This window comes from Ornithorhynchus anatinus, chromosome 19 (genome assembly GCF_004115215.2).
Source record: "Ornithorhynchus anatinus isolate Pmale09 chromosome 19, mOrnAna1.pri.v4, whole genome shotgun sequence".
NCBI classification, from domain to species: domain Eukaryota; kingdom Metazoa; phylum Chordata; class Mammalia; order Monotremata; family Ornithorhynchidae; genus Ornithorhynchus; species Ornithorhynchus anatinus.
Genome location: NC_041746.1, coordinates 1,270,310 through 1,289,967, shown reverse-complemented (window position 1 = coordinate 1,289,967; position 19,658 = coordinate 1,270,310). Strand labels below are relative to the sequence as shown.

Below are 19,658 nucleotides of genomic sequence, written 5' to 3'. Positions count from 1 at the left end.
ACACCCAGGCGCGGGGTCTTTCCACTAGGCCACGCTGCATCATAGGCTGATTGACTCATAGGGTTGAGAGAAAAGGCTGATGGCCCATTTGAGCCACAGAAACACAAGCTTTCCAATCGGTGTAAGCTTGTGGATAGGGAATGTATCTACCAATTCCGTTGTATTGGATGCGCTCCAAGCGCTCCGTACAGTGCTCTGCACACGCTGAGCATTCCATAAAATACCATGGATTGATTTAGCATGCACTCGTTTGATTAACGTCATTGTCCGTACCTCAGAAACGTTGATTTCCAAGTGACGTTGCCCGAGTGCCCACTCTAGCGTGCCACAGAATAGCTTAAAATCCTCAGATTCAAGAAAAAAAGAGACTCAAATCCAGGTTGGGGGAAAACTGTCCATTGTCATCATTCTGCCGATCTGGGGGTGGATGTTCCCGATGAGATGTGAATCAAACTGCTGCAATTATTATGTCACGTTGCTAGATGAAATGCATTTTCATCTAGCAAGGAATAAGGTTTTTCTATTTCCAGCCAGGACAGCCTGCAACCCCCTCTCTCTCATGTTTTGATTTTGGTTTTCTGGAGCTGTGCATCGCCCGGGCAGCGATCATCTTCCTCATCAAGCGTGAGATGCTGGTACTGAAAGGTATTTCTGGGGGGTGGGGTGCAAGGCTTCCAGTCCTTTTAAGAATTAAAGGTTAATAAAGCAGCAATAACCCTCAGGCTTAAAAAACACCACTAAATGCGGTCATTTGGAGATGAGGGAAAAACCAGGCCTTGGCACGGGCTGCCCCTTTCCTCCCCGCAGGTCCAGCAGCGTCCGTTGCAAGACTTCTGTTGGGAAGAACTAAAACTAGTCCTCCTAGACCCCAAACTCGTTGTGGGCAGGGAATGTGTATGTTTACTGGAGTGCTGCCCTCTCCCAAGCGCTTAGTACAGTGCTCTGCACACAGTAAACGCTCAGTAAGTACAGCTGAGTGAACGGATGAGAACAGCCCTGTCAGGTGAGCGGCACTGCCTGCTGGAAAGAGCCGGGGCCTGGGAGTCAGAAGGATCTGGGTGCTAATCCCCGCTCCGCCACTCGTCTACTGTGTGACCTTGGGGGGGGGTCGCTTCACTTCTCTGGGCCTCGTTCCTTAAATGTAAAATGGGGATTCAGTAACTGTTCTCTCTCCCGCCTAGACTGCGAGCCCCACGTGGGACAGGAATAATTGCATCCCAGTGCTCAGGACAGTGCTTGACAAATAGAAAGTGCTTAACAGATTCCATAATGATAATTTAAGAAACCCAACAGAGTATCTCTGAGGTCTCTACAGCAGGAAACATCCTAAGTTAGAACCCTCTGCAGTAAATGCTGGGAAGCAGCACGGAAGAGTGGATAGAGCCCGGGTCTTGGGAGCCAGAAGGTCGTGGGTTCTAATTCGACTCCGCCCATTTGTCCACTATGGGGTGTCGGGCACGTCAGTTAACTTCTCTGGGCCTCAGTTACCTCATCTGCAAAGTGGGGATTATGGCCGTGAGCCCCATCTGGGACAGGGGCTGGGCCCAATCCCATTTGCTTGGATCCACCCCGGGACTTAGGAAAGTGCCCGGCACAATGTAAGTGCTTAACAAATACCATAATTATTATTATCATTTTGCTACTGAATTATTTCCACACTTTGAATACTGCTATCTTTTTTTATGCTCACAACTCGTTTCGGTGCTCACGCAACTCACCTTTTCTTCTATGGTATTGTTAGGCACTTACTATGTGCCAAGCACTGTACTAAGCGCTGGGAAAGATACAAGTTAATCAGCCCCAGGTACAAACTTCCACTGCAGCATATTCTCCTTTTCCAGTCTTCATGAAGCTCAAGGCTTTTGAGGACGGTGGGGAGGCGAGGGAGAGAGAAGCTGGGGACAAGAAGGGTGAGGATCTAGGTGTTCGGCTCAAAAGAGATTGACTTTCCCAACTTGTTCGAGGCCTAAAAAACAAGGTTAAAAAATGTTCAGGATGACGTTTCTACTCTTAATAAGCTTTGGACTCTAGATAGGAAATTACAAGGCAGGTACAGTAATAGGCAAGATAAATAACCTCAGGACGGAAATGTTTTTGTGGCCAATTAGCTAAACTGCTGAGAAGGCAATGAGATCAGAAATTGATACATCATCTGGAAGGACTGAGACTCTCACCAACAAGTCACGCATTTAGAACAGAGGAATAGACTCCGAGAACTGGGGACTTCTGATCCTTTCCTCGGACGGCTTTCAGAAAGACGATTTTTCTAGACATAGCGTGGCGTTGCGTCTCTCCGAGGCGGAGAAGTGAGGGGATGATTTCCATGAAACTGTCCAGCGGATGCGCTCTGTCAATGGATTTGTCATTTGGAATTGACTGTGAAAACCTTAATTCCTGAGAGTTGGTAGTAACCACGAATGAATTGGATATTGGAACCTTTATTACGGTGCTTTTGTCTTGTACCCTCCAAAATGCTAAATACAGTGTTCTGCACATGGTAAGTGCTCGATAAATGCCACTGATAGGCTGATCTGTACTTTGAGTAAAGAAAGAATAGAGTGTCATAGTTGTGGGCAAGGGATATCTACCAATTCTGTTATAATGTACTTTTCCAAGCGGTTAGTACAGTGCTCTGCACACTGTAAGTGCTCAATCGATTCAATTGATTGCTGCAGGTAGCTTAAATCAGAGCAGATGCTTGAGACCCGTGTTCTATATTAAGCTGGTGAGTATCTTTTATTAAAGAATGCGGATTGATTCTCCCGTATCTTGCAGCAGGAACCTTTTCAAGAGATTGTGTGGGCAAGGGAAAAAAATCTTATGGGGAAACGGAATGACTTCAAACACTTGATACCGTGCTCTCCACATAGTAGGCGCTCAGTAAGTACTATTATTGATCGACCGAATTACCGCCTGATGCCAATCACCTCTTGTTCCCAATACTCTTTCCCTACCCCCCTTGTCTGATTCAACTAATCCTTCTCTGGTGAGAAAATTCGACTCGATATTTATTCTGCTATGTGGGTTATCGCGTTCCATTCTTAGTCATTTTTAAAATTTATTTCAATAAACCACTCTAAGTCCAACCACTTTGGGAGGTTTGTGTTTATTATTTTCATTTGTTTTCCGAATCGTCAGGGCCACCTCCTCGGTCTGCCCATCTACCTCGGTGAGGGGCAGGAGGCCATGCCCTCGATTCCAAAGCCTGGGAAAGTTTTGGCCGTAGCCACGACTCCCTGGCTCCTTGTTCCATCAGCCACGGAGCTGGTTTCCTATTTTCAGAGTTGGGGCCTGAGGCGATGCGGGGGCCTTTGATTCTACCGGCTGGACGGAGAGCGATTCTAGATTCGGCGGGGGATTGGAGAGATTGCTGGGAGTCAAAAGTCAGACCGAGGGGCTTATTTCCTGAGGCGGGACCCTCTGGATCTCTGTGCTTTCTTAACAGCCATCACCTTGGGGCACTGACATTTGGCTTAAATCCCACTCCGAAATCACCCAGTCCCCAAGCTTTGGGGTTGCGGAAGTGATTGGCCAAGGTGAAGCCAATCTGAACCTGGGAGTCGAGACCCAGCTCAGTTGCCTGTCTACCGTGTGACCGTGAGCTATCACTTTCTGCTGCTCCGTGCTTCGGTTTCCTCATCTGAAAGTAAGGTCAACGTTCCTATTCTTCCTTTTAAAATGTCAGGCCCAGGGGGAAGAGAAACCGTGTCTGCTCGGTTTACCTTTATTTTAATGTCTGTCTCCCCCACTAAATTGTAAGCCCCTTGAGGGGGGGAATCACGTCTACCAACTGGACCGTACTCTCCCGAACGCTCAGTTCGGTGGTCTGCGTCCAGCAAGTGGCCATCGATTGCTTATCTATCTACCCCCGGACCTAACAGAATGCTTGACAAATAGTAAGCACTCGGTTATCGATTCAGTGGTATTTGAGCGCTTACTCTGTGCAGAACACTGTACTAAGCGCTCGGGAGGGTCCATACAACAATAAGACACGTTCACTGCCCACAGCGAGCTTAGAGGGGGGTTTATATGAGTGCTCTGTATAGACCATCTTTCATATGGTATTGGTTAAGCACTTAGAATACCTCAAACATTATACTAAGCACTGGGGTAGAAGCGAGTTTTATTAGGTTGGACGCAGTTCCTGTCTCGCATGGGGGCTCATGGAGGAAGATTATATCCCTGTTTTGCGGATGAGGTAAATGGAGGCACAGAGAAGTTAAGTGACTCGCCCAAGCTCACAGAGCAAACAACTTGCAGGGCTGGGATTAGAACCCAGGTCCCCCGACTCCAGGCCCGTGTTTTTTCCCCTAGGCCATGCCGCTTCTCTTATTTTTACTTCTGTGTGCATTTAAAGATAATTCCAGTTCTGGCTGGGCAGAGAACATACCAACTAAACATCCAAGCTGGGAACTGACAGGTGAGAACGAGGACTTTAATTGGGATTTCTGCAGAGCTTTTTAAGCTGGATACTGCGGGAAATCAACAAGCTTTGAAAAACTTTGGATTTATTCTACGAGCCTCAGCTTCCATAATGTGACCACCGATACTGATAGAAACAGTAGGAGAGAGGACGTTGCCCAAGGCTGACGATTCCCCTGAAAGATTCGGTCGTCCAGCTTCTTCATTATTATAACACCGGACGGTTCCGACGGCGGCTTTTAAAAAATACCTTGGAAGGGAAGTCTGTACCGTGAGACGGGGCGTGAGGCTTTCCTGCCACTAAGTCACCACCGAGTTGTGGCTCCTAAGCCCAATCGGGTCCTTGCCTTGGCTTGGTGGGGATGGTGAGGAAGGGCTTCGAGTCTAACCCTTAGAAGTGGGGGGTTCCCGCCCCACCATTTCCCTCAGGCCCCTGTCTTCCCCGGATCTAAGTGGGGATGGGGGAAGATTAGCAGCTCGGTCCGACTCTCTCGTATCGTCCTCTCCCAAGCGCTCGGTGCGGTGTTCTGCACACGGTAAGCGCTCGATGACTACTACTCCCGCCGGCCACCCCCGCTCGGAACCGTTTACAGGGCGAGACCGGAGGTCGACGAACGAGCCGCGTCGCCCCCGCCCGCGTCGGGAACGGACTAGTTTTCGTCGTCCTCTCGGAACATCTTGCTCAGGTGCCGAATGAGAGCCACCAGCTCCGGATTCCCGCCGAGGGCCTCGATTTGCGTATAGGCCTCCGATTCCAGCGCCTTCAGCGTCTGCCGGGTGTACTCGAAGGAGCCCACGTCCTCCAGGTAGTGGACGCAGTACTTTTTGATGTCTACGTTTTCTGTCCTCTGGCGCAGGATGTTCTGCACTTGGGTGCTTTCCGGTCTGGACCAGATGGCGTGGATCGTGGGGAAGGAAAACTTGCCCTCCGTCAGGTCTTCGCAGAAGCTTTTGTTCTCGCTGTACTCCTTGGAGTGAAGGTTCGCGTAGTCATCTCTGATTTGGAAAAAGAGGCCGAGGGTGTCGAGGAGCGGCTTTAGATCTTCTTTGTAGCTGGAGAACAGCTGCATGAGCCCCACCGCCAAGCCGAAGAGGCCGCCCGTCTTCTGCAGCACCATGGCCCTGTACTCCTCTTCGGTGGGGCACGTGTAATTATCCCGCCAGTAAATATCCAGCCCTTGGCCCTGGTGGAGTTCCAGGAGCTGGCGCGTGAAGAGTTTCACCGCGTCGGGGTGATCGAGCGTCAAGACCTTTTCCAGGCCCAGGAAATAGACGTAATTGGCGGAATTGATGACGGACGGAATGCCGTAGATGCTGTGGGCCACGGGGAAGCCCCGGCGTAGCTTGGAGTTGTCTTCGATGTCGTCGATGAGCAAGCTGGCGTTGTGCAACATCTCCGTCACTTCGATGATCACCTGTGCGGACCAAAGAGAAAGCTAGTCACGGCGCGGTCCCTGAGGTCGTCGTTTTTGAACTTTGGGTTTTCTCTCGGGGCTCGACCTTGGCCCATTCGCCCTTCTTTTATAGGCAGCTGGAGCGGAGAGCGATATTTAGAATTTGTGGAGCCGTGGCTTGAACGCAGAAAACTATAGTTCCCCTTCACAACTGTTCTCCCGAATACTAAAAGAAAATACCTGTTTCTTGTCTTCTGGAACATTCAGCCAGTGATTGAAGGCCTGGGAAAGTTTTGTTCTCACTTGTTTCCCTGAAATTACATTATAAAATTTCTCCATCAGATATGAATAATTTTATTCCAAAAATGTAAATAATTTTATTTAAACAAGTGCTTATAATCTATCATTTCTTCAGCAGCGCTTCTCATCGCAGACACATCCCGTTTTGCACTTGTACCGTTCTGGCTTAGAAATATTGTCCAACGGGGGGGGGGGGGGGGGGGTCGTCCCGTGACCAGTGGTCAATAAGTACCGTTACTACTACAGTCCCTGCCTAGGGGAACCTACAGTAGAGGAGGAAAGAGATCAAAGACCCCAAACTTTCAATCCTCAAACCTAACTCTTTCCACCATCCTCAATAACAACGGGGTCCCCCAAGTTCTAAATCCTGAGAGGCCTTGCTTTCTTCTTCACTGCCCCTCTGCTGCTGTAGGGTGCGAGGACTAGGTCGGGTGCCTCTGAGTTCGAGGGTCTGGGTTTGGGATGGAGAGGGGTCCGAGGGCTATTGGGAAGAGCACGGGCCTGGGAATCAGAGAACCTGCGTTCTGATCCCAGCTCTGCCGCTTGCCTCCGGGGTGGTATTCTCTGGGCCTCTCTTGCATCGTCTGTAAAACCGGGATTCGACACCCGTTCTCCCGCCTACTTCGACTGCGAATCTCATGCGGGACAGGGGCTGCGTTCGACCTGACTGTACAGTGTCTAACAAACTGCTTCACCAATACCGTTATTATCATCATCATCTACACCCTCTCGGGTGTTCCTCTGAAAATTACTTTTGTAAACTTGGCTCCTTTTTAATCATCCAAAAAACAAAAGCCCCCACCAATTTTATGTTTGTACTTATTCTTTTACTACGGCGGAGTTCTAGATCAAAGATGAGGAGAAAGTTCAAAAGAGCATTCCCATCCCTTTTCAACAATAGCTTCTTTTTTTCTTGGCCCTTCATCTGCTTTAATCACCGTTTTCTTTAGTCGTAATTAGGCTGCTCTGGAAAGGTTATTAATGAAAAGGACGGACGAAGTCACAGCTGGGCCCCGGGCTCGCTCTGCAGAACTTGGTTGAGCAAAACACACTTGAGAGCCGCCCATCCAAACATGTGCGGAAGAAGAACAAACACCACTCCCAAACTGCCAGCTCCCCTGATGCTTCCGTATTGAAGGTCTTGAATGCTGTGCTTGTGACCCTGCTCTGTTGAGGAGCCCGCTTCTGCCCCTGACTTCCAGCGGAAAACGCCCAATTTGGGTCTAAGGAATCAATTCCACCGTATCTGAGAGGAAAACGAGAGGGCATGCAACCTGCCGAGCAGGGGATGTCAAAGCCAATTTGGGGGGAGAGCGGGGAGCCAGGCTACTCGGATAACACCGAGAAGAAGCAGTGTGGTGAAACGGATAGAGCCCGGGAGTCAGAAGGACCTGGGTTCCAGTTGTGGATCCGCCGCTCGTCTGCTGTGTGACCTTGGGGAAAGTCACTTGGCTTCCCTGGGCCTCAGTTACCTCATCTGGAAAATGGGGATGAAGACAGTGAGTCCCACGTGGACTGGGTCCAACCCGATCAGCTTCTATCTACCCCCGCGCTTAGGACACGGTGCCTGGCATATAGTAAGTGCTAACAAATACCAAAAAAACCCCCAAAAGACTTCCCTCACCCTCCCAGAATGTCTGCACATTGTGCCTTTTTCACCCATGGGGCCTCTGCTAAAAGCGGGATTTCCCCAGCAGCCGACCCGGATTTACCCCTGACCCGGGTGGGATGGTGAAGAAAATCTCTTCCCTTTGGCAGGCTCCCAAGGAGATTCTGAAACCAGCCCTGCCAGCCCCGGGAATCTAAGAACTGCTCTCTTTCCCTCGTCGGCGAGGCCAGTAGGAAAATGTGTGAGTATCAGGGATTTTCCATCATTGACATCAACCCCCCACCACTTCATTAGTGAGACTAATTGAGTGTCCCCTGTAAACAAGAAATTCTGCTTCCAATCTCTCTTTAATCTCCCTGTAAGGCAAACAATGTAGATTATTTTGTGGTGAACTCTTAGTAATTGTAGGGTTAGTATTTAACTGCTGTTTCACAAACAAGATTTAGCCCTTGAGATGAATGAACTGTGTCAAATGTTAAAAATAGCCTTCGGATGAGGCTAGTATACAAAAAAGATTAAAAAAAAAAAGACCCCAGCAAGCCAATAGCATCTAGAACAACTTTTTGTTTAGCCTTCTAAAAACAAAGACCGTATTTTTGAGGGGCTGACAAAAGGCACTCTTTCTACAAGACATAAAGCTACAAAACTAGGTGGGGGTTGAGCTAGTGATTTTGAAGAGCCAGGAATTGCCCAGCTTTGACAAAAGCATCAGAAGAAAAGGGTAAGAGAGCACCAAGCTCATAATGGCCATTTTCTAAATCTCTTTAATGCCCGTCTCTCTTTAGGGTTTAAGCTCCTTTCGGGCGGTAAGTGTGTCCGATTTTTGTTTTGCACTGCCCGAGGACTTGGCAGAGGACCCTGCACTCGTTAGGTGCTCAACAAATGCTATTTCTAGGACTGTCTCTGCCATTCTACAGGACAGCTGCTCCACTTGCCAAGATCTCTCGAAGCGAAAGTAGGATGCAGCGACCCTGCAAGCTGGATCTGTGCAGGACACTTGGGCAGTGGAGGCGTCGGAGACACGGAAGGTGAGAGGGAATCAGCCTCCCTGAGAGGCAGCGTGGTCTAGTGGAGAGAGCAGAGGCCTGGGAGTTGGAGGACCTGGCTTCTAATGCCAGCTCCTCCACCTGCCTGCTGAGTGACCCTGGGCAAGTCACTTCGCCGTGCCTCAGTTTCTTCATCTACAGAACGGGGATTCAATACCTGTTTGCCCTCTGACTTAGGACTGTGATCCCCTCGTTTGTTAGTAAGTGCTAACAAATACCAAAAAACCCCCCAAACCCAGTGGGGGTTATCTTATCTCAAATCCAGTGCTTGGCACATAGTAAGCACTCAACAGATACCAGTTTAAGTGGTCTTCCTCACTGACCTCGGATCCCCTGCAGTCTTCCTTCCAAAGCTCCCTGGCAACCCAACCAAAGCCCTTTTGCTATCTCCCTTTTTGAGGCCGTCTCAGCCTGGGCCTGGTGGTCACTTGCACTCCCCGGGGGGGGGGGGGGGGGGGGCGGGGGGGTCACCTTGAGTTTCATTTGAAAACCGCTCTCCCATCCTGGGTTTCGGGGCCACCCTTTTGGTTCGGGTGGAACACCAACCCTCCGGCACAAGCTCCGTCTCCCCTCCAAAGCCACCCCGTCTCTGAGGGGCTTCTCCCCTCCCCCTCTGCATCGAGTCAGCCACGGGGTCTCAGGACCTGCCCGTGGCAACGGCGCCATTTCAGGGGAGGTTATCACAGAGGCCGCTGGACCTCAGGCTCTTGCCTAGCAACCTCAATCTGGTCTCCAGGTCCTCTTTCCTAGTCAATGCTACCATGACAACCAGTTCTTTCCCCCTTTCCAATCACAGTTTATCTACGTGCTTCGTGCAGTCCACTCCTTCGGGATCTAGCCAGGCAAGTCACGACACTACCCTGGAGGACGTCACCACTCCAGTACCATCTGTGCCTAACCAAAGGGCCCGGTATCAACACCCGTGTCTGCCTCGACCGAAAAAGGGCACGGGGGTGACGTCGGCTGGTGGGACGGTGAGGAATGGCCTCGTCTAAGGTTCGTTTCTCGCCTATCCTGGGGCTTTCTCAGCAGGGGAAGGGAAAAGAAAAACCTTGGAGACTGCGTTTATGCTTTTACTTACAGATTTGATAAATGAATACACGACTTCAGGGACATTATAGGCACATCTGATAAACACAGATTCAAGTACTGTTCAGTGAAGTCGAGATTATCCTAGGAGTCAGAGATATTAAACTGAACGCAAACAATTAAGTCGGAACACATTATGCACAGGCAAAGGCAGAGAGCATTCAACAAGTGGCATTTCTGTTTAACTTAAGCCAGCGTTTGTGGAGCCCTGCACGAGTGCTTTACAAAGAAAAATATAATCTGGAAGGGGCACTGCAGTTTGGGAAGTCCAAATTTAAGAGAACAGTCTCGGTTTGGTCATCTCGAATCCAGAATTATTTCTGGATTTGAATCCACGCACTTCAACTAGCCGTCTGCTACTAGGCACGGTAGAGCTGGGTGTTAATCAGCTCTGACACCGACTTCTTTAAGTTTACAGATCAGGGATCTTCAGACTGAAAAGATTACATCTGAGGAGGGATAGGAGTTGAAGGTACAGAAGCATGAAGGGTGTGGACAGGGCAGGTTTAGAATTAAAATCCCACAACGACAGCACAAGGGCTTACATGTGCTGAGGCTTGAAGGGGTCAGGTTCCCAACAGAAGGAAACACTTCTTCACCCAGCGGGTGGTAATAATAATAATAATGTTGGTATTTGTTAAGCGCTTACTATGTGCAGAGCACTGTTCTAAGCGCTGGGGTAGATACAGGGTCATCAGGTCTTCCCATGTGAGGCTTACAATCTTCATCCCCATTTTCCAGATGAGGGAACTGAGGCACAGAGAAGTGAAGTGCCTTGCCCACAGTCACACAGCTGCCAAGTGGCAGAGCTGGGATTCGAACCCATGACCTCTGACTCCCAAGCCCGGGCTCTTTTCCACTGAGCCACGCTGCTTCCCTAAGAACATGGGAATTTGTTACCGTGTGAAATTGCCCATGCCGGAAGTCACCTTGAGTTTGATGGGGATTGGAAGCTCATTTTGCTAATTCTGTCGTATTGTGCTCTTCCAAGTGCTTAGTATTAGTGCTCTGCACGTAGGAAGCGCTCAGTACAAACCACTGATCCATCGATCGATTAAACAGTCCCTGCCCTCATAGGATTTCCGGTCTATATGCCAAAGTTCTGTGCTCAACGGTGAGGTCGAAACAGATAATTGGGTCGGGCACAGGTCCCCCAAGGGCTCAGGGTCTAAGAGCGAGGGAGAATAAGTATCTTATCTCCAGTGTACAGAGGAAGAAACTGAGGCTCAAAGAGTTTGTGACTTGTCCCCGATCACCCAGCAGGGTCAGCAGCAGAGCTGGAATTAGATCCCAAGTCCCCTGATTCTCAGTCTCGTGCTCTTTCCCCTAGGCCCTGCTGCCTCCCACGCTGCTCTAATGATTTGGACGGATGTCAAGTGGAGCAACCGTCATCCTGTTCCTGCAAGAGTCCGGTTGCCACTGTCGAAGGCCAAACCCTTGCCTGGAGGGACTGACAGGGGATCCCAGCGCTTAGAACAGTGCTGGGCACATAGTAAGTGCTTAACAAGTACCATAATTTTACAGAGAAAAGTAATTTGGTTCCTCTTGTCGTCCCTCTTGCATTGAGCGAGCCATGAAGGGCTGGGAGGAGGAACCCAGAACTGGGGCGTGTGGTTCTTGAGGCAGGGTTGGGATGGGGTTAGAGGGGCCCCGGACAACCAGCCTGAAAGACTCTCAAACTGCTGCTAGGCGCTGTCGTCTCTCTGGGACCCTCTCTCTTCCTCACCCCATAACACAGACTTAGGACGCGAGGCGGAAACGGCTGCGGCCTCAGCCCGCCATCCTCTCCCCATCCTTGGGAAGCAAGGTGGGCGGAAGCATGCCGGGACAAAGTATGGCACTGCCCAGAGCTCGAGTCTGCTCTCAGGGTAGCAAGAGAGCTGGGAAGGAACAGGGGCCTCCCCGCCTTCTAACCTCAAACCACCCCTCCCGAGGCCCAAGGATGAGCAGAGGGTGCCAAGGTGACCGATTCGGGGGACTAAACTGGTGTTTTGGATCGCTCCCTCTCCACCCCAAGTCTCTTCCCAGGATTCTCAAAGAGGGGCAGCTCAGAGCCTGGCTCTGGCTGCTTTTAGCGAGGTTACAGTTCATCTTGTCCTTCCCTCCTGCTCCCAACAAGGCAAAGAGGAGAGCAGACCGGAAAGGCTGAACAGGGAGGCGAGGGGGGTGTGATTCCCTCACTTGCTCTTCTCACTTTCCCTATCCATCCCGCTCACAATTCGTCTCTGTGGGCTCCTCCACTGTAAGCTCACCGTGGGCAGGGAATGCGTCTACTAATGATGTTCTATTGTACTCTTCCCAGTGCTTAGTACAGTGTCCTGTGCACAGTAAGCGCTCAATAAATTCGACTGACTGGTCCAAAAATAATGAAAGGGACAGTACTCGTGGTTATCAACCTCTAGGAAATGTCATCCTTCTAAATGAAATTTTAGGAAACCCTAGCCTCCTTGAGGAAGTGTTCGCACCTTGTATATCTTGTTGGGACTTAATCTAAAAATAGTAGAAGTCAAAATGACATGTTAATGGGGAGGGGATATTGGTAATTTTAGCCATAACCACCTGGTACTTCCACACCTCCTAAAAGTTTACCGTCTCAACACATCACTCATTCTGGAGGATGTCAGTGACGCTGAAAACACTAGCGAGTGATCGATTCCCTGACAAAACTGAATGGGAAAGAGATGCTCACATCTCTGATATTCTCCAAAAATGTACGGCAATTATAAAAAAAGAAAACCCGTCTCTAGTAACGTGTGGCAGTTCTAGGAAATAAAATCCGAACCCATAACAGAATCCATGAGGCTTGCTGGTTCACCTGAGGGATGCAGAGACTCGCCTCTTTAATTTCGTCTTTGTAAATTTCAAGCGGAAGATGAATTTCACCTCTCACAAGTGAGTAGTGAAATTCACAAGTAGTGAGGAGTGAATTTACAAGCTCTTATGCTAATCTGAGAACATTTCAACAGTATCTACTGGACGCCTAGATGCAGACCACGGAACTGAAGCCCGACCGGTCGGCCGACGATATTCGCCGAAAACCGGCTCTGTGCAGGACATAAGGTGCTATGGCAGAAGGTACCTGGTAACTGAAGTAAGTACTTGTAGGGTTCTAGAAGAATTCGTTCTGATGCTTCTTGGGTAACTTCCATTCTTTCTGGAGTTCAGAAGAGCTGACCTGTTAAAAGAAGGACACCTAGTTAGACATTCGAACCGAGACAGTAGTTGTGTGAGAAATCGGCGGAAACAATAAATGAAAGAACTTTTCAGGCGTGAGTCATTTGCCCTGGGCCCTTCCAAAGGTAATCCTGGGGCTCATTAGGGCAGGCTTTAAAAAAAAGAAACCCCAAAACCCAGCTGCCATGAAAACACTGAACTGGCTAAGTATGTACTTTAGGCTAGGAAACCAAATAAAATGACACTAAGATTTTTATTTTTATTTTGCTGAATCTAGGTTTTTTGTTTTCTACGACTTTATTCACAGTAAAATCAATCATCTTCAAGGTTAAACAGGGTTTTTCAGACCTATCACTCCACAAAAGCTACCTTTTCACTAACAAAAAAATTGAGTTAGGTTCACTACGAATTAAGTCTATTATATATGTAACAAATTGATACAGTTGCCCCCACATGCTCGGGAAAGAAAAGGAAGTATCTTTTTAAATAAGAAAAACCAATGCATTGCACTGCAAAGTTTCCTCCTCTCAATTCAGATTCTCCAGCCTGAATCATGGAATTGTTTCAGTGCAATTATTTAATCACACTGCACTTCAGCAGTAGTTTTTGCCGTTCTTCTGTGTTTCCACATTTTCTCCCATGTGCTTTTTCTTTATAAAGATGTTTTATTTTTCTTCATTAACGTTTTTCTGTCCTTGGTTGCCTTCATTGGTCTCCCTCAGATACCCGACTCAACCGGTATTCTTACCGGAATAAGTTTAGAGCTAGGAAATCAAGCTTTGATTCAATTCCTGAGCTTCCAGAGTTCCCTCGCCCATGGATCATGTCCTCAAAATTTCTAGGTTTGTTGTATATCTCAGAGTAGTGGTGGTGGGAATGGAGGGAAAAGAAGGAGACTTGTGAAATGAGTTCCCTTTGATCATCATCATCATCATCATCATCATCATCATCATCATCACAATCGTGAGAAGCAGCGTGGCCTAATGGAAAGAGCTCGGGCTTGGAAGTCAGAGGCTGTGGGTTCTAATCCCAGCTCCACCATTTATCAGCTATGTGACTTTGGGTAAGTCCCTGAACCTCTCTGTGCCTCAGTTACCTCATGTGTAAAATGGGGATTAAGACTGTGAGCCCCACATGGGACAACCTGATAACTTTGTATCTACCCCCATGCTCAGAACAGTGCTTGGCACATATTATGTGCTTAGCAAATACCATCATCATCATTATTATTATTCTATGTGCCTCAGTTTTCTTTCTTCTCCTTCCTACTTAGACTGTGAGCTCCTCGCAGGACAGGGACTAAGTCCAACCTAATTAACTCTTATCTACCCCAGCACTTAGAAGAGTGTTTGACACATAATACGACTTTGACAAATTCCATAAAAAAATTAAAATAGTGGTATTTGTTAAGATCTTACTATGCGCCGAGCCCTCCCGCTAGGCACAGGGGTTGATACAGGTCAATCAGGTCGGTCACAATTCCTGTCCCAAACGGGCCTCCCAGTCTAAAGGGGAGGGGGAACAACTATTTAATCCCCATTTTACAGATGAGGAAACTGAGGTCCGGAGAAGTTAAGCGACTTGCCCCCGGTCACAGAGTAGGCAAGTGGCAGAGTCAGGATTAAAACCTACAGACTGTTCTCTTTCTCCTGTGCCACACTGCCTCTCAGTATGGACTGTGTGATCTGAGCACTGATCTGATAGAAGCCAAAGGCACGAGGATTTTACAATCTAATAAAATTGTGACTAAGGAATGCAGAGGAGTGCGTAGAAATAATAATCATATGATTGTGGTATTTAAGCGCTTATGCTATGCCAGGCACTGTACTAAGCACTGGGATGAATACAAGCAAATTGGATTGGACACAGTCCATCTTCTATGGCCACAAACAAGTCACCTTAACCTAGCTGTGTATTCCCAGTAGGAATTCCCTTCTCCTTCAAGCTGGCAATGATGTACCTTGTCATTCAAGGTACAGTGCTATTAACATGTTGAAGTCTGAGGAGATCATTAGTTGGCGATGAAATAACTGGGGTATTTGTTAAGCATGAGCGAGCCCTGGGCCCGGGCACTGTATTGAGTGCTTGGGAAACACAATCGGGATGAAAAGACCAAATTTCCAGATCAATATTCCAATTAAAAAATTACATATGTCCCATGAGCTGAAGGGGTCAGAGCTCTTCACCTCCTTTCCTTCCCTTAACAAATACCAGAATTATTATCATGTTTCTGTTCTTCCACAAGCTTTCAAGTCCACTGTTTTGTTTTTTTGTTTTGTATTTTTTCTTAGATTAGCATTCCCTGTTTTTCCAGCAAGGATATTTGACACCCAACTCTATTTTTTTAGGATCCTCTCCCTTTTGACCACTAACTTGTCCCTGCATACTAACCTCAAGTCTCTGGGTCTCTGTTGTTTTCCCACCTACCGCCCTTTCTTTTCCCTCAGGACCATTCCCTTGGCAGCTTAGGTTCATTTTCTTTTCTCATCAGTCCCGACTCCTCCCCTACCTCCCACCACCCCCAGGACTAGCACCTGGCCCGAAAGGCTCTCTCACTCATTCCGGAGATTTCACTTTGGAAAAAAATTGACCTAGAAGTCTTTGCTGCCTCCTATGGGAAAGTGTCCGATTTGGGAGGCTGATGGAAAGGATTACAAGATAATTACTACCCATGACTGCGGGGGTGAGGTTAAGCTCAGAGACCCCCTTAGATGTCTGTCTAAATGAACAGCACCAGAAGATGTTAATGAGGGTTGGAATGACTGCTTTGCTCTCTGCCTCCAAAGCATCATCAGTGGTAAGTTAATGAGCGTTGACCGTGTGCAGAGCACCGAGTGAGCATTTGGGAGAGTAGCATGCAACGGAATTGGTGTACACTTTCCCTGTCTGCCGAGCACTGAGTAATGGATCGAAGGTTTTGCTCTCTGCCCCTAAACCACCATCGATGGTATTTAATGAGCGCTGACTGTGTGCAGAGCACTGAGTAAGCCCTTGGGAGAGTCTAATGCAACCGAATGGGTAGACACTTTCGCTAACCAAAACTTAGCTTACAGTCTAGAGGGGGAGAAAGACATTAATACGAAATAAATTACGAGCGCGGTGGAGTAAATACTTAAGTTTTTAGTATATTGCCTTCTCCATTTTTTTTAGAGTAGCTTTATGTTTGTCATTTTGCCCCCAGCAGGCCATGTGAGGTAAGGGAAGGCAGGAACGATCAGCCCCATTTTATAGATGGAGAAACTGAGGCCCAGGAGGTTAATGTGACTTGCCCCGAGTCACACACCGGGCCAGTGGTCGAGCTGGGACGAGAGCCTCGGTCTCCTGACTTCCAGTCCCGTCCTCTTTCTGCACCACCAGGAAACCGAGGTTCCCGCCCCATGCACCCCCGTCGTCATCATCGATGGTACGTATTTACTCTGGGCAGCGCGCTGTGCTAAGCGCTTGGGAGAGGACAGCAGACGCATTCCCTAAGGTGCTTTCTTGGGATACGGGCAAGCGGAGGCAGGGAGCGCATGTTCAAGGATCGCGGGTCTCCGGCCCATCTGCCTTGGTCTCTGCATTAGCTAAGCTGTTCTCCCACAGGCCTTGGAGTTCGTAGATGTTTCGAATACGATGGAACCGTCTGTATTTGGCGCCAAACAAACTGCGCACGGTGGTATATGGCCAGTCCTGGTTTGGGGCTAAGAGACTCTGACAGTGTCCCTCGAGAGGCTTTGCCACCATTCTAACCTTGACTAGAATATAAGCGTTTGATTTAATAGAAGGTGCTGCCAGATGTGAGAGGCTGTGAATAAAAAAGCACGTAAGGCTGAAAAATACTCGTTCACTCCTGAGGCCCGGAGTACTCACACCAGATCAAATCAAGGCTCCTGCCACCAGCAGAAATTCTCTGCATCGCGGAGAAGGTCACGCTAAACAGGGCCATTTGCAGCCGCTTTTTTTAAATGGGCACTCTGGGTTTTGAGAAGAGCACACTGCATTTGCAATCCTTGATCTTCAATTCCTTAGGACCCGGAAGGCTTGTATTAAAGCCACTCTGCTACAAGGGCCGTGTTATTTGCTGTTTTCCTTTACCTCTGAAATGTTGCCGTCACATAGACGGAAAAAGCGGGCCTTCCAACCCGAAAGCGGGGCCCTCGATGCACATCCCACACACGCGACATTAGAAGGACGTCGGGAAAATTAATGAAGCCGCTACGGGACAAGATCTGAATGAAATAGTGGCAGGCCTCCCGTGCAAATAAAACATAAATTAGAAACTCTACCTTGCCCCTTTGTATCAGGTCAACTCTAGACACCTTGAACGGGCTGCTTTTTCTACGCCAGCAAACAGAAGTGATATCTTTTTCCAGAGGGAGACCGGCACAGTCGACCTGCTTTAACCCACCCCAAAAGGTAGGCCACTGAGCACTAAAAGCGGTGTTCCTCACTTGTCAACTACGTCCACTTCCCTGCCGCTGGAAGTGCCTTTCGTTGTCAAACTCCTTGGTTTATCAAAAAGCTGTCCTTACGGAGCGCAGCGCGGCTGAGATCGCTGTGCACCGACTGCGGTTTATCGGTTTTACTCCTGCTGGCCCCGCCACCGCCTTAAAATGGAAACCCACACCACCCTCGTGATTCCCAAAGCCTCTTCCACGGAAATCCCGGAGACTTCACCTGCCATCTGCATTCTGCACCCCGGCTCCGACCGGGTGATACCCTTCTGCGGGCAGATTCTGCCGACCCCGGGATTCACGCCAGCCGTCTGCAAAGCCGAACGGAAGGCCCGGCCGGAGACCAACCTCGGGATCCTCTCGCCCTCCCACCCCTCCTACTCTCGATGGCGAGTGGTCGGGGCCGTTCGGCGGCCCAGAGGTCGGGCGGCTTCGACTGTGTGGTCGGGCCCGAGAGACGAGCCCGGTTTCGGAGGGGCCGGAGACACCTGTCCAGCGGCGCGGCGATCACACTTACCGGCAAATCGGGGCCACGACCCGGGCCCGGCCAAGAGCGTGTCCTCCAGCCTTTCCTAACAAAGAGGGCGAGTTAAAAGGGGAGCTGGCAATGAAGTCTGCCACTCCTCCTCCTGAGACTGCCCCTAAATCGCTCCCTGCCGTAGGACTGAGGCTCGGCCTGCTGACTCACGTCTCCCCCTCGTCTAATACATCTCCAGTTCTGCGCCCGGGACGACGGGGAGGCGGAAAACGGCAGCGGGGCCAGCACAAGGGCTCGGAACAGCGCCCGGCACACAGTCGGCGCTCCCACAGATACCATCAAAAGGGGCGAGCCCCGGAATCAGGCTCCTTGTTCTTTTCCACCGCTGCGTTTTCTTCAACTTTTAACCCTCGGAGGAAAGGCAGCCGGTGAATGTCGTCGGAAACCCGGCGGACTTCCTTCCCCTCCACTCACTGGGGCCAAAGGAGGAAACTCCCAGCTCGGCTGATCCGTCCATTCGCTCGGTCCATCGTATTTACCGCGCGCTAGCTGGGTGCAGAGCACTGGACTAAGCGCTTGGGAGAGTCCAAGAACAGACACGTTCCTGCCCGCAACGACCTCACGGCCTAGGCGGGCAATAAACCAAACTGTCTTTTCCCAAAGGGACACCCTTTCCCCCTTAAACGGGGGACCTGATGACCTCCGCTCACCCCAGCGTCCAGTACAGCGCTTGGCACTTACTAAGCGCTCCACCCCCACCACGATGTTATCCACCCCGGCGCTCATAGCGAGCGCTCACCAAAACACACCTATTATCCACCCCAACGCTCAGTACAGCGCCTGGGGCGTAGTAGGCGCTGAACAAATACCATCATTATTAGAAGTGGGGCGAAAACACCGCCCTGGCCACCTTCGCCTCCGAGAAGACGAGGGCAAAGCATCACCCCCAGCGCTTAGAACCGTGCTCTGCACATACTGAGCGCTTAACGAATACCAACGTTATGATTATCATCTTTTCGGACGGGGCCTAATAACGAGGACGGCTCGGTTAAGCGCCGACTACGCGCCAAACACCCTTTCCCCGACTCGGAGAGGGGTGGGCAGCTAGTCGCGACAGGGGTTAAGCCCTCGCGAGGTGCCAGGCCCTGTCCTAAGCGCTGCGGTCGACGGGAGGGGGTGGGCCAGGGTGACGTGGGCTCGGGCCTGCCGGTAAACGCTAACGACGAAGGGGTTTCCAACGACGTGGAGAGGGGGAAATCATCATCATCTCCCCCCCCCTCCCCACCCCCGACACGAGGCCGAGGCGGTTGGTGGGCCGGTCCTCTTCGCCCGCCTCCATAACCGGTTCAACATCCGGGTCTTTGTCCTGTCCCTCCTGCTGCCCCCCCCCCCCCCTTTTAGCCTCACCATCCGGGTCCTTCGGTCGCCGCCGGTAGAACGGAGCCGCCGCCGCCGCCGCCTCGGAACCCACCCCGTCCCCCCCGCCTCGTGGGTTTCGAGCGAAACCCCTCCCTCTCAGCCAGCCCGCCCTGCTCAGCCGCCGGCGCCGCCGCATTATTGGGGGCCGAGAAAATGCGCCATCCCCGACGCACTGCGCAGGCGCCGCCCCCGGGGTCGTCTCCCTCCTCCTCCTCTTCCCCCCCCTCCCCGCCCGTCGCGGGGCCTGCCGGGACTTGGAGTCCTCGCGCGGGCGACGACGGGCGGCGCGCGGGG

General features: G+C 50.2%; 1 protein-coding gene across 3 annotated transcripts; it reads right to left on the bottom strand.

Moving 5' to 3' along the window:
* Positions 1-3,087: 3,087 nt before the first annotated feature.
* On the bottom strand, positions 3,088-19,548 carry GGPS1 (geranylgeranyl diphosphate synthase 1). 3 transcript variants are annotated; one of them, XM_039914787.1, is made up of 5 exons: positions 18,420-19,190; positions 17,985-18,039; positions 12,940-13,035; positions 6,057-6,127; positions 3,088-5,837 (listed from the first exon to the last, which is right to left on the bottom strand). In XM_039914787.1, the coding sequence occupies exons 3-5, from the start codon at positions 13,007-13,009 to the stop codon at positions 5,073-5,075; spliced, it is 906 nt and encodes a 301-aa protein (XP_039770721.1). In that variant the 5' UTR covers positions 13,010-13,035; positions 17,985-18,039; positions 18,420-19,190; the 3' UTR covers positions 3,088-5,072. The 3 variants fall into 3 exon arrangements, with proteins under 3 accessions (XP_039770721.1, XP_007668506.1, XP_001512343.1); XM_007670316.3 differs by lacking the exons at positions 17,985-18,039; positions 18,420-19,190 and adding an exon at positions 19,353-19,548; XM_001512293.4 differs by having other exon boundaries at positions 17,985-19,190.
* Between the last annotated feature and the right edge of the window lie 110 nt (positions 19,549-19,658).

Coding starts and splice junctions, on each gene's coding strand:
- GGPS1 (XM_007670316.3), bottom strand. CDS start 13,009: ATGGAAGTTACCCAAGAAGCATCAGAACGAATTCTTCTAGAACCCTAC. Junction 6,128..12,939: donor GTACTTACTTCAGTTACCAG/GTACCTTCTGCC, acceptor ATGTAATTTCAG/GGAAACAAGTGAGAACAAAA. Junction 5,838..6,056: donor TTCCAGAAGACAAGAAACAG/GTATTTTCTTTT, acceptor TGGTCCGCACAG/GTGATCATCGAAGTGACGGA.